This window comes from Rutidosis leptorrhynchoides, chromosome 6, assembly GCF_046630445.1.
Source record: "Rutidosis leptorrhynchoides isolate AG116_Rl617_1_P2 chromosome 6, CSIRO_AGI_Rlap_v1, whole genome shotgun sequence".
Classification (NCBI taxonomy): domain Eukaryota; kingdom Viridiplantae; phylum Streptophyta; class Magnoliopsida; order Asterales; family Asteraceae; genus Rutidosis; species Rutidosis leptorrhynchoides.
Genome location: NC_092338.1, coordinates 81,501,768 through 81,517,304, shown reverse-complemented (window position 1 = coordinate 81,517,304; position 15,537 = coordinate 81,501,768). Strand labels below are relative to the sequence as shown.

The 15,537-nt window shown below is 33.9% G+C and overlaps 1 protein-coding gene across 1 annotated transcript; it reads right to left on the bottom strand.

Annotated features, from left to right (window-relative positions):
* Positions 1–1,716: 1,716 nt before the first annotated feature.
* LOC139853818 (BTB/POZ domain-containing protein At4g08455-like) lies at positions 1,717–8,604 on the bottom strand. Its single transcript, XM_071843169.1, has 4 exons — positions 8,465–8,604; positions 6,758–7,089; positions 3,130–3,473; positions 1,717–2,187 (listed from the first exon to the last, which is right to left on the bottom strand). The coding sequence occupies exons 1-4, from the start codon at positions 8,602–8,604 to the stop codon at positions 1,717–1,719; spliced, it is 1,287 nt and encodes a 428-aa protein (XP_071699270.1).
* Positions 8,605–15,537: the final 6,933 nt, after the last annotated feature.

The window sequence follows — 15,537 nt, the reverse complement described above, 5'->3', positions numbered from 1 at the left end:
TGATGACTAATTGGTTGGTTCATTCCGGTTACGCTGCCATTGGAGCTCGAGGAGTTCGAGGAATTATGTGAGAAATCCATATTATCTGATCGGAATAAGGGTTTTTGTTATGAGATGAGTGTTGAATATTGAATGATATATTTGTCTTCTTGATATACGTATATATAGCAAAAAGATTTCCGTAATTTACGGAGGAAATTTAGGAAAAGTGTTAGACAAAGTTTATTAAGATAGATATGATAAGATATAATAAGATATGATGTGTCTATAATCCAATAATAGCAGTATGACGTGTCGAGATCATAAAATGATAAGTATGTAATCTGATAATCTTTCGATTAAAGACTTTCAATTCGTAATGGCCTATTCAGGTCTAGGGGCTTGAGCTATAGGATCTTTTAAATCGGTAATCCAAACCCTTCCATTCTAGAGTTTCGTAGACGCCATCCGTCAAGAAAATTCAATAACGAGAAATAAAAGGTATAAAAGTAATGAATATGAGTAGTGATGACATTATAATGTCTTTGAGATTCTCGATAACTCAATGACATTTTTCGGTTCGCAAACTGATGCATAAAGGCATAAAGCATATAGGTACGCGATATAACAGGGAGTTATATACGTTTGAGTATGAATAGTAACAAATATAGGAGTTTCAAAAATTCATGGATAATATTACATATGTAATACACAAAACCATGATAAATGACATAGAAATGTCGAGAGCGGTGTCGCATTTAAATGTGGTGGCGGAATTGAATAGTACTTAGGAGAATGAGCAGAGTTCTTAGATTGGCTCGGCATTCTAAGATAAGTAAAGTTTCTAAAGTATAGTGTAGCATTTAACAGTTAAAGGCAACAATTAAAGGCACTATAGTCAAAGGAAGTTGTAGTCCTACATTGCTAAGGTACCTAATTGTATAAGGCACACATAAGATGCAATCCTGGTTCTCTACAACAACCTGCTCTGATACCAATCTGTAACACCCCAGGCAAAACGTTCCCCGTAGCATGATATTGTCCGCTTTGCAGAGATAGGGACGTACCCTTGTCTCCCCCGTAGGTTGCTCACGGATTTTTCTTGGCGACCAAACACGACGAGCACTTTCCCAGGAGGTCACCCATCCTGGTAGTGCTCTCGCCTGAGCACGCTTAACTGCAGAGTTCTCATGGGATCTGCTGCGCTTGTGGTCCCAAAACGCGTCATGCTAGAAAAGGTCTCCACACCCTTATAAGGCATGATGCGTTCCCCTCTCCAACCGATGTGGGACGGATGTAACACGGATGTTACAGTTGCAAACACACCAATAATGTAGATAGCATGTTCAAAAAAAAAATAAATAAATAAATAACGTTGCTAAAAACACTTAAAAATTGCATAGAACTTATAAATATCAAGATCTCAATTGGCATACTACAAGAAAAATGAGCTTTAGTGACGAAGGCTATTGGTCACTAATAACACTAAAATGGTCACTAAATGAAGTTAGTGACCAAAATAGGTTGGTCACTTCTCGTCACTATAGATCCGTCACAAAATATTTTTAGAGACCAAAATTGGTCACTATAGTGACCATTTGTTTGGTCACTAATATCGTTTAGTGACCAAAATTTAGTGATCATTTTTTTAATGGTAACTAGATAACATTATTAGTGACCAAATATTGAGTCGTCACTAAAAGATCGTCACAAATGGACATTTTTCTTGTAGTGGCATTATGTTATCTTATCACCATGACTAGTGGTAGCGACGACGTTTACCCTTTTAGAGACGTAAGCTTCATAAATATCCATCACAAGCCGATGATCTTTCTCCAAAATCTTTAGATACCCTTCTTGCTTACTTAGCTTATCCATATTGTCAAAAATCATCGATAATGCAGCATCAAGCAAGATTTTAGCATTATGCTGATGAGCAAATGAGTAGTTCTTAAGTGAATTTTCCCAGTTAAGTTTCTCTATCAAAAATGTCTCACAATAGGTTTTTAGATGCTTCACTTGGTATTTGTCAGCGAAAATTATAAGATCACATGCCATGTCATCGTCAAGAGGCGTTTCAGCTATGTAGAGGAACTTGACAAAGGCACATAGGACGTTATGTGAAACATCACTTAGCTTGATTGTGCCACTACGGCTTTCTTCCATTTCGGTTTCAAGCATGGCTCTAAACACTGGCGAACGGCTTGCCTGTTTATTGATATAGAGATAAATTAAAGGAGTCACATGCTTCCACTGTTAATCATCCCTTTAGAAGCCGGTTTTGTATAACTCATCGATTAATGTTGAGTACTCCCCGGTTAGTTCTTTTTCGGAACCGGCGAGCTGTTTTCTTAAAATCCGAGTAATTAGTTAGGTCAATGTTGGTCAATGGGTCAACATCGAATTTTGTTGGTCAAAGTTAAATTTAGTCAGCCATCGAAATCAATATTGGTCAACATTTTAATATGAATTTTAAATTAGGGTTTTAGAGTTTTTAAACGAATTAAGATTATGTTTATGTTTCTACATAATTAATTATTATGTTTAATCCTGAATAGTCCCTAAAAAAATGTTCAGGGTTGATCAATAACCAAGAGTACAAAAAGAACATTCATATTCATATTTAATTATAAATATTTTTAAATTAGGGTTTTAGAGTTTTTAAACGAATTAAGATTATGTTTATGTTTCTACATAATTAATTATTATGTTTAATCCTGAATAGTCCCTAAAAAATGTTCAGGGTTGATCAATAACCAAGAGGACAAAAAGAACATTCATATTCATATTCATAGTTAATTATAAATATCATACAGAAATATAGTATGAGTTTAAACAATCTACTATAATCAAACAACAGTATACACATATAAACGAACATAATCAGAAAAACCTAACCAGACAAATCAATTACCAAAGTTAGCGAACAAGTGAGACCCTTCAGTCGGGTTCGAGTCCGTTCATATCATTTTACAGGCCAAACTACAATGTATACAATATATATACTTCACAAATACGGAGTAATAAATATATTGATTGATATTGGCAAAAGAGCAAATTAAACACAATATAATACTGTATAAATTTAACAATCAGTATCACATCAGTATAATTACCGGCCAGTAAAAGAATTAGGGAACGATTACTAACCAGAATGGCCTTATTAGCAGGAACAGGAACCGAATCAGCAAAGGGTTTACCCGAATCCAAATCAACAGCAACCAAAACAACGTCGGTGAAACAAGGGTCAATAGGTCGGTGAACATATTGGGTTCGAGTGTCAAGCGGGTCCCAAAACTTAAGAAAACTAACTTTTGATTTCAATTCCACGTTTTCACGTTTCAATTTTTTGTTTTCGGTCTTACATGCTTTCTCAAAACATGCTCTACAAGTAGGTGCATTTTCATCATCGGAGTCGGAGTAGTAGTCGGAGTCGTGGTCGGAGTCGTAGTCGATGTAATAGTGTTTACCACAAGATACGCATCTCATCGTCTCTGAATTAAACGTCACAACAATGCCAGAATCGTTGTTTACAAATTATGTTTGATTGATTGATATTTAACAGGTTCCGTATGACTTAACTTGATGTTATATTTATATGTTTATCTAACTTGATGAACAAGTCAATCTATTATTATTGTAAAATAAATCAAACTAAATAATAATATATAATATTAATATTAATAAATACTACGTATTAATTAATATTAATATATCGATTAAAATATAATTAGTAAATAATATTTAATAAATCTCATCTAATCTAAATATATCGATTAAAATATATCATCTATCATCTATCAATCTATAATCTATAACTATAAATCAAAATCAAAACGTCTATTGTCCATTAAGCCTTTGACTTTGACATGTGCACTTTTAAAGGTCCAGTACATTTGTACATTTTTTGTTTTCATGAGTGAATGAAGTACTGGTAGAAAGCTAAATTTTTTTTTTTTACGGCTAAAAAATTGATTGTATTACTTAAAAGATCTTCATCAAAACAATGAAGATGTAAATACAAAGTACAACGACGGAGACAAGCTCGGTCAAAATAGAAAATACAAATTGAAAGATAATAATGCTAAAAACACAAAACATAAGGATCGTGCACTACTACAAAAAAAGGCATAGAAACCCCCAAAAGAAACCTCTTTTTTGAGGATAGTGTTAGAACAGGTTTGTAAAACTCATAGGAACCGGTTGTAGAAATTAAGGAAAAGGGGAACCGGTTTTTGTACAAAAACACGTCTCTATTAATACCTTTGGAAACCTGTTTTAACTACAAACCGGTCTGAGGCTTTTGAAACCTGTTTTCTCTCTAAAACCGGTCTTTATGCACAAAATTGTTTAAATGTTATTTTGACCAAAAATTGGAGCGGCAGATGAAAATTCTCACTAAAACAAAAATTGGAGCGGCACATTATTCTGACCAAAAATCAACACACTCAGTTTCTCCATATCTTCTTCCACAACATCCAATCTCCCTCACTACAAGCACTAACTTTATACTCCTAAATCCAGACTAGACAATCTCTTCGTCACTTGAATTCTGTCACTTCAAGCTATTGAAACCCTAAAACCCTATCTATATGCTTGATAATTGCAGTCGCACCTTCACCTTCTGGACACAACCTCTCCATATATGATGGTAATTATTTCGAAATGAAATTTTTGATAGTAATTAATCATGTTTTTCTTTTTGTTAAAATTAGTTTTAGAGATTACCACTAGTAGTTATGTAGTGATTTTGTACATCTACTATATACTGAATCGATTGTGTATTTATTTGAGACATGTCTCACCTTGTTTAATAGAGCTGGCCATTTATACCTTTTTTCGAAGTGGCATGTCAAAATTTATATGACCCATTCTATATACTGCTTTGCCTCTAGACCTATTAAATATAATGCATTTCTTCTCGCTTTTGTTAGAAGTTTATGCTCTTCAAGTAGTAGTATAACATGAAGCTATTATCTATACTTGGGCCTGTTAGTGATTTTTTCTTTCTTGCATTCACGAGAAGCTTTTTTCGATATACGTTTGTGGAAAGTTTTGTGTTGATGTTCATACTCTTATATCTTAATGACATTTGTGTTCAATAGCACGTTTATCCATTTTAAAAGTTGGTAGAAAAATGTGTAGAAATGAGATATTTTTGATAGAGTATTGGCAATGGTTCTTATTAGCTTGTATCTCCACATATATTTTTTCACTTGATTGTTTGTAGGTATGCCTGGTCTGACTACATACATTGGTCTTTATGAGATCTGTGCTCCAAAGAAAGGAGAGTATGTTTATGTTTCAGCAGCTTGAGGTGCTGTTGGATAGCTTGTTGTCAGGATGCTATGTTGTCGGTGTGCAGGAACAATGTAAAGGTTGGTTCATCTAATATTAAGCATAGTTTATATGCATAATGCACTCTTAATATATTAAAGATGGAATTTTGACTCGTTCACGGATAGCAGGGTCCATTTGACCTAAATGCAGCTCTTGAGAGGTGGTTCTTAAGTCTGACCCATATAACTAGTAGTGATGAATTGAATTTGTCTGACCCGTATATTCATAGTTATAATTTAAACGTTAGCTAATAAAATGTCGAGAGATAATATTGTGATCACTAACTCAATCAAACATGACCAGTTTGAATAGCATGTTTAAATCCAAACATGTTTTAGTCATTACCCAAATTACCACCTATATATGTCTGCTTAACTTTTGGAATTGTATTTATTAGGTACCTCCCAAAAGGAATTGATATTTACTTTAAGAATGTTGGTGGGAGGATGTTAGAGGCAGTACTCTTGAATATGAGACTAAATGGTCGAATTTTAACCAGCTGATGACTTCATATTTCGCTAAGGTATGATCGTCTTATCTTTAATGAGTATCTCAGTTGATGCATTCACGACTATGACTATGGTGATTTATGTACAGCCTTGATGATCTTTGAAATGCCACATGAGGAAGAAGTTTAATTGTGAGCTACTTAAGTGTTGTGCTATGATAATAATGGGTAAGCACTCTACAAGTTAGCATGTTTCATTATCTCATTTTGACCTGTTTCTAGGAATTTTTAATGAAAGATACTCTGAAACTTGTAGGATAGTGAAGTCAGTTGAAGAATTAACTACAACGATAAGAAGTTAATAAGCACAAGCGCTGCAGTTCTAACTTGGTGGGCTACATTTCCATTGCTTCAAATATCTAAACAAAGTATCTATGATGCTATCAAGTGGGAAAATGATATACAAACTGTGATGGAAGACTTCTTGCACATAGGTGGTGATCCAACTATCTCTGATGCTATAACAATTAATGGTCTACCGGGTGATTGTTACAACTGCTCTCATCCAGATTAAACTTCATCTTTTAAATATATCATTGGTTAATGTTTGAACAAAATTAGCTAGATTGTGTACTTTTAGTTTCTTTAGTATTAATGTGTTACAAACAAGGGTACCCTACAAACAAAGTATGTTGTAATGTATGTAACTGTTGGTTGCAATAATTTTATTCTATTTTGTTAGCTTCTGTACAGCTTTATTGTTAATTCAGAATTATATGTGAAATCCTAAAAATAAAAATAAAAAAATAAAAAAAACGTGGAAACCGGTTTTAAAAAGAAAACAGGTCTCTATTCACAACCATAGAAACCTGTTTTCAACAAAAACAGGTCTCTTTTCATAGGCAACGAAACCGGTTTTTGATAAAAACCTGTCCCTTTTGTTAACTTTCTAAACCGGTTTCGACTTTATAAACCTCTACCTTTACAAACCTGTTTTTAAACCGGTCTCTATACCCCTTAAAACCGGTTTCTTTTCCTGATTTTTGTAGTAGTGGTGTTCCCAAACGTAGGATTGAAAACCGTTGCAAAGCTTAAGATTTGTGGCCCATAAGAATGATTTTAGCTTGATATTGCGGACCAAAACCGAACGACACATGAAAATACCATTGAAAAGGAGATCGTTTCTAGCCATCCAAATTGCCCAAATGGTTGCGGGTCCGATTAATTTCAAAAACTTAGATGCTTTAATGCCCATCCCATAGAACCAATCAAATGAAAAAGCTTCAATCGAACCCGGTAGGATCCAAGTTAAATTCCACCATCTAAAGAGATCCGTCCAAATTTTAGAAGACCACTTACAATGCTAAAAAAGGTGATTAACGATTTCGATTTCTTCCAAACACCAAATACACAAACTCGATTGAGAAGATGGCAAAATGTGTCTTTTAATGAGGACGTCTTTAACGGGAATGCTATTCCGGATTGCAAGCCAATGAAATAACATTACTTTGGACGGAATGTTGTTACCCTAAATCGCTTTTTGCCACATAGGTGTTGTGACGACGTTAGTATGCACCAATAAACGAACCGCATCCGAAACCAAGAAAATACCATCGGCAGACACTAATCAAGAAACTTGATCGACCTCCATAGTATTAAAGGAAACATTTTTTTAACATGGCCACTAGTTCCAACAACTTTGTGGTGTTAAAATAGGAAAGAGGGTGACTTAAAAACAATTTCCACCCACTGAGATGATTATGTATAAGGTCATGTGAGAAACAAGACTTAACAGAAGCAAAAGGATTCGTGCATGAATCATAAAGTGCGATTAGCTTGTAAGATAAAGTTATTGAAAAAATCAATACTTGCTTGATCAATGTTTTCACATTTTCTTTCATCCGATGAACACACCGAGTTGAAATCCCCCAAAAACACAAAGGGTCCGGCCAATTGTTCGTCATACTAGTGAGTTGAGACCAAACTTCTTTTTTCTTGGATTCAAGTTTCCAAATTTCATTGAGAGTTGGTTGATCGACTCTCTTTACCGTTGTTTCTTGAATAGCATGAATTGCAATTGAAATCGGTTGACCAAGCTACCCGCCATACGTCCTCTTCATTTGTTACCGAGGCCGCGGGTATTCCATGAGGCGAGCCTCATGGTTTTGATTTGATTTTGAAGTGTCATAATCGGCCATGTTTTGCATTAACACCCCAAAGTTGGTCATCTCTTCTTTAAATGAAAGTTTCTTACCTCCGAAGTGATTTTGATCCTTCACTGTTTTATCATCACTAACGGCATGATTAATTTTGCTTGAAGTATCGAAAACACTCGAAAGGTTTGGAATTTTATCAACCCAGTCGACACTTGAGATTTTGTCTTTGTTCCTGACTTTGCTTTCAGTTTTGTGAAAAACAGGTTCCACAGTAGGAGTGACTGGAATACACCTTGCTTTGATTTTCTCGCATGAATCTTTGCATCCTTGATCGATGCATTGATTCTCTTGTGTGATTTTTGGCAGAAATTTTCGAATTCAATTTTAGTGCACTTGGTGTTTTATCAGTGAGTTTAGAGGAAGCTGCAGAAGTAATGGGCTGAAGGGGATTTTTGGGTGAATTAATCATGAGGGCAGGATAGTCATTTAGGTCCAAATTAAAAGGGGCACATATGAATGGAGTAGAGGGGGTTGAAAAGACTTATCGGTTTCTGTCACCTCATCTGGAACATAAAGGACGGATTTTGATTTGAACAGATTAGTTTTGATTTCCTCTGCAGCTTTACAAATCTCTTCCTCTTTTGCCTTTTGGTTTCTAACTGCTTTTGATACCTTTTCCATTTAATTATGGATGACTTTAGGTATGGTTGCCTAAAACGGGTAAGTTGACTTTTTTGGGGATTCAAAAGTCAAAAACCTTTTTGCATCGTTGATTTCTTCTTCCTCTAGTACACAATCGACGGCCACCGGAGTGAGTTCCGTTCCTGGAGTATTGACCTGACCTTTATGGAAAATTGGATCGTCTTTGGACAAATCATTAAACTCTCTGATGATATCATTATCAACCGTTTCCATAACCTCCTCTTCAATAATCTCTTCGATCCATAATTTGCAATTAAGTTTATTTTCGATTGTAGCATCGACATACTGATTAATCGGACGTGGGTCATTAATCTCGATAATAGCCTGCAAAACATCAGGCCTTTGAAGATTATGTGACAAGGTATCGATATGCAACATTCTACCGAAAAAATTGGCTACTTCAATCGTGCAATTAGGCGAACAGCAATTAAAAGGAACACCTTTGATAGCGATTTTAGTGATTCTTATATATTTATTTGTGTATTCCTTCATTGGAATAACATCTAAAAATTCCAATCTGCTAGAAGAAGGTCCCTTAGTCAATCTTGAATAGCTCTCATCATCTTTGCAACATACAATGTACCCATAGGGGCCCCAAGTAGAAACTGAATCGATTAGAATGTTTCTGTTTTTCAGCCATTTAAATAGTTTAAACGCCTTGATAGGTTCTCCAGGCTACGCAACCCGTTTGGTCCATTAAGCCCATTTGACCCGTTTATTTATGACCATTTGAGATTAAATGCAGTACAAGCCTAACTTGCTTTGAATATAGCTGGTGGAACTATAAAGGTATTTTGATATTATTCATAAATGTTTGCATTTTGTTCCAGAAGGTATTGATAAAATGTTTTACTTATTGATCTGTTAATTAACAGCTCTTTGCGGGTCAGAAACATAAAAGCAAAAGTATTTATCATCATTGGCCAAACTAGACACAATTGCTTGTTGGGTGAGTGAGTTGTTGGAAATTTAGTGTAATTGAGGGATTTAATCTACACTTGTAAATGGGTTAGGAGGTACGGAGTGTACACCCATTAAGTGATAGATTACCCGGACCCGAAAGTGGTTTTCCATTATCATAAATTTGAGTGATTACGGAAGTATTATTCCTGCACTAGGTGAAACATCTCCATCGTGAAAATAAAACAAACAACTTTATGAAAAGAATTTAATCAATTTCCTTGATTTGGTTGTTGGAAATAAAACAAACAACTTTATGAAAAGAATTTAATCGATTTCCTTGATTTGGTTGTTGGAAATAAAACAAACAACTTTATGAAAAGGATTTAATCGATTTCCTTGATTTGGTTGTTGGAAATAAAACAAACAACTTTATGAAAATGATTTGTTTTAGATTTGAAAAGGAAATTGAATTTTATGAAAAGGATTTAATCGATTTCCTTGATTTGGTTGTTGGAAATAAAACAAACAACTTTATGAAAAGGATTTGTTTTAGATTTGAAAAGAAAATTGAATTTTATGAAAAGGATTTAATCGATTTCCTTGATTTGGTTGTTGGAAATAAAACAAACAACTTTATGAAAAGGATTTGTTTTAGATTTGAAAAGAAAATTAGTTAGTGAAACATCTCCATCGTGGAATAATACTTGTTTTTGGGTGCCTATAAATAAGGACTATCATTCATGAAGAAAAAAAAAAGAGATACAAAAACACCTTAATACTCTTATGCAAAAGAGTTCTTGTTTACTGCCAATAACAAGAACTAATCGCTGTCTTATCCCAAAGTGATATTCGTGTAACCCGGGCAATAAGGGTCGAATAATTACTTTCGGAAAGTGATACCACGATTCAGTGATTTATCCTGCTATCGATTATTTTACCCTACATGAAATTTCAATAAAACCTCCAATAATCGAAAGTAATTATTTGTTATAATCGATGGCGGCTACGATGAAACACATGACGGCGAATTTCTCTAAACTTGATAAGTTTGAGGGAATTGATTTTAGGAGATGGCAAAAGAAGATGCACTTCTTTCTGAGCAGCATGAGTGTGGTGTACGTACTCAGCACACCAATTCCTGAAGATCATGGTGATGATGCCACTGTTGAACAAATTCAGAAAAGGTTCAAGTGGGAGAACGATGACTACATCGCTAGAGGTTTAATCCTCAATGGTATGGCTGATTCCTTTTTTGATAATTACCTAAATGTTGAATCTGCTAAAGAACTATGGGACTGTTTAGAAACCAAGTATATGTCTGAGGATGCTTCTAGTAAAAAGTTCCTTGTGAGTAATTTTAATAATTACAAGATGGTCGATTCTAGACCGGTCTTGGAATAATACAATGAGGTCATTCGTATATTTGGTCAATTCACACAACATAAGATGAACATGGATGAGTCTATTCAAGTCTCAAGCATAATTGATAAACTACCTCCATCTTGGAAAGAATTTAAACATTCTTTGAAACATAAGAAGGAGGAGTTAACTCTTGTTGAGTTGGGTAGTCATCTGCGTATTGAGGAATCCCTCAGGTTGCAGGATAATGACAAGCCAAAGAGCAATGAAGTTGCTGGTACGTCTATTGTCAATATGGTGGAACATAAAAAGTTCACTAGTAATAATGACAAAAAGGGAAAACGTAAATATCAAGGTAATAACAAAGTTGATCCTAATAAGAAGTCTAAATTGACTTGTTGGAAGTGTGGTAAATCTGGACACTTGAAGAGGGATTGCAAGGTTATTTTTGGCACTAACAATGCTAAGGGATCTAGCACAAATGGTTCGGGAAATAGTTCGAACAACCAAGCCCCAAAAGGTCAGAATATATTTAATAATTCAATTGAGAATTGTTATGTTTCGTATATATCTGAGATTTGTTTTGTGCAGAATGATGATGTTCCGTGGTGGGTTGACTCTGGAGCTACTATTCATGTATGTAAGGATAGATGTTGGTTCAAGACTTACGAGTCAGTGACTGATGGATCAATTCTTCATATGGGAAATGAGTCAACAGCCTCTATTCATGGACGTGGTCGTGTGGATTTAAGTTTTAGTTCTGGAAAGATTGTTTCTTTGTTTAATGTTTTGCATGTACCACAAATTAGGAAAAATTTGGTTTCAAGTAGTATGTTGAAAAATTGTGGTTACAAGCAAGTTATTGAATCTAACAAGTTTGTTCTATCTAAAAATGGTTTATTTGTTGGATTTGGTTATTTGAGTAATGGAATGTTTAGACTAAACATTGAACATGTAAGTGTTGATATTGCTTGTATGTCTACTACTAGCATAAATAATTCTATTCTTTGGCATGCTAGACTAGGACATGTACACTTTAAAAGAATGCAAGATATGTCTAAAGATGGATTAATACCGGCCTTTGATATGAACAATGAAAAGTGTAAAACATGTATGTTGACAAAGATCACTAAGAAACCTTTTCAAAATATACATCGTGATACTGAGATTTTGGAATTAATACATAGTGATTTATGTGATTTGCATGCAACTCCTACTTTAGGGAACAAGAAATATTTTGTGACTTTTATTGATGATGCTTCTAGGTTTTGCTATGTTTATTTGTTACATACTAAGAATGAAGCATTAGATAAATTTAAAATATTTAAAACTGAAGTAGAATTACAACAAAGGGCATTGATTAAAAGACTTAGAACGGATAGGGGAGGTGAATACACTGACTAATTGTATTTCCAATCTGTTGGTATTATCCATGAGACCACAGCTCCTTATACTCCACAACAAAATGGTATATCTAAGAGGAAGAATAGGGTCCTCAAAGAGATGGTTAATTCCATGTTATTCTATTCGGGTTTAAGTAAGGGATTTTGGGGAGAAGCTATATTAATAGCTTGTTATTTTCTTAATAGAGTTCCTAACAAAAGGAACAAGATTACACCTTATGAACTTTGGAATAAAAGAAAACCTAACTTGAACTATCTTCGGGTATGGGGTTGTAGGGCTGTTGTAAGGCTGCCTGATCCCAAGAAGAAAAGTTTGGGTGAAAGAGGTATAGATTGCATATTTATTGGATATGTTGAACATTCCAAGGCGTATAGGTTCTATGTTATAGAGCCTAATGAGTTTGTCTCAATTAATTCTGTGATTGAATCAAGGGATACAATCTTTGATGAAAATCAATTTTCATCTATACCTAGACCAAAGGATATGATTCCAAGTAACAATGGAATCAATAAGGATTGTAATGATGAAGTCTCTGAAAAGGCTGTTGATCAGTCACTTGAGATTCGAAAAAGCAAAAGAAAAGGGAAACTTAAATCATTTGGACCTGATTTTTAGTTATACTTAATTGAAGGTTCTAGGGATGATGTTTCTACCCAATATTCGTATTGTTTCAATGTTGATGATGATCCTAAAACATATGATGAAGCAATGAGGTCTCAGGATGTTGCATTCTGGAAAGAGGCAATTAATGATGAGATGGATTCTATCATGGGCAATAACACTTGGGTGTTAGCTGATCTACCTCCTGGTTGCAAACCTTTGGGTTGCAAATGGATCTTCAAAAAGAAGATGAAGGTAGATGGAACTATTGAAAAGTTCAAGGCAAGGTTAGTCATTCAAGGCTTTAGACAAAAGTCTGGAATTGACTATTTTGATACTTATGCTCCTGTGACACGTATCACTACCATTAGACTATTGATTGCTTTGGCTACAATTCACAATCTGGGTATTCACCAGATGGATGTGAAGACAGCATTCTTGAATGGTAAATTGGATGAGGAGGTTTATATGAACCAACCTCATGGCTTTGTCATGCCAGGTAATGAAGGCAAGGTGTGCAAACTTGTGAAGTCCTTATATGGTTTGAAACAAGCACCTAAGCAATGGCATCAGAAATTTGATGAAGTGGTTTTATCTAGTGGTTTTAAATTAAACCAAGCAGATAAATGTGTATATAGCAAATTTGATGATTCTGGTAAAGGAGTTATAATTTGTATATATGTTGATGGCATGTTAATCTTTGGGACTGACCAAAGTCAGGTTGATTTAACAAAAGAATTTTTGTCATCAAAATTCTCCATGAAAGATATGGGGGAGGCTGACGTTTGTAGTGACCCGAACTTTTCCATGTTTATATATATTAATTGAGATTGATATTTACATGATTAAATGTTTCCAACATGTTAAGCAATCAAACTTGTTAAGACTTGATTAATTGAAATATGTTTCATATAGACAATTGACCACCCAACTTGACCGGTGATTCACGAACGTTAAAACTTGTAAAAACTATATGATGACATATATATGGATATATATATAGTTAACATGATACTATGATAAGTAAACATATCATTAAGTATATTAACAATGAACTACATATGTAAAAACAAGACTACTAACTTAATGATTTTTAAACGAGACATATATGTAACGATTATCGTTGTAAAGACATTTAATGTATATATATCATATTAAGAGATATTCATACATGATAATATCATGATAATATAATAATTTAAAATCTCATTTGATATTATAAACATTGGGTTAACAACATTTAACAAGATCGTTAACCTAAAGGTTTCAAAACAACATTTACATGTAACGACTAACGATGACTTAACGACTCAGTTAAAATGTATATACATGTAGTGTTTTAATATGTATTCATACACTTTTGAAAGACTTCAAGACACTTATCAAAATACTTCTACTTAACAAAAATGCTTACAATTACATCCTCGTTCAGTTTCATCAACAATTCTACTCGTATGCACCCGTATTCGTACTCGTACAATACACAGCTTTTAGATGTATGTACTATTGGTATATACACTCCAATGATCAGCTCTTAGCAGCCCATGTGAGTCACCTAACACATGTGGGAACTATCATTTGGCAACTAGCATGAAATATCTCATAAAATTACAAAAATATGAGTAATCATTCATGACTTATTTACATGAAAACAAAATAACATATCCTTTATATCTAATCCATACACCAACGACCAAAAACACCTACAAACACTTTCATTCTTCAATTTTCTTCATCTAATTGATCTCTCTCAAGTTCTATCTTCAAGTTCTAAGTGTTCTTCATAAATTCCAAAAGTTCTAGTTTCATAAAATCAAGAATACTTTCAAGTTTGCTAGCTCACTTCCAATCTTGTAAGGTGATCATCCAACCTCAAGAAATCTTTGTTTCTGACAGTAGGTTATCATTCTAATACAAGGTAATAATCATATTCAAACTTTGGTTCAATTTCTATAACTATAACAATCTTATTTCAAGTGATGATCTTACTTGAACTTGTTTTCGTGTCATGATTCTGCTTCAAGAACTTCGAGCCATCCAAGGATCCATTGAAGCTAGATCCATTTTTCTCTTTTCCAGTAGGTTTATCCAAGGAAATTAAGGTAGTAATGATGTTCATAACATCATTCGATTCATACATATAAAGCTATCTTATTCGAAGGTTTAAACTTGTAATCACTAGAACATAGTTTAGTTAATTCTAAACTTGTTCGCAAACAAAAGTTAATCCTTCTAACTTGACTTTTAAAATCAACTAAACACATGTTCTATATCTATATGATATGCTAACTTAATGATTTAAAACCTGGAAACACGAAAAACACCGTAAAACCGGATTTACGCCGTCGTAGTAACACCGCGGGCTGTTTTGGGTTAGTTAATTAAAAACTATGATAAACTTTGATTTAAAAGTTGTTATTCTGAGAAAATGATTTTTATTATGAACATGAAACTATATCCAAAAATTATGGTTAAACTCAAAGTGGAAGTATGTTTTCTAAAATGGTCATCTAGACGTCGTTCTTTCGACTGAAATGACTACCTTTACAAAAACGACTTGTTACTTATTTTTCCGACTATAAACCTATACTTTTTCTGTTTAGATTCATAAAATAGAGTTCAATATGAAACCATAGCAATTTGATT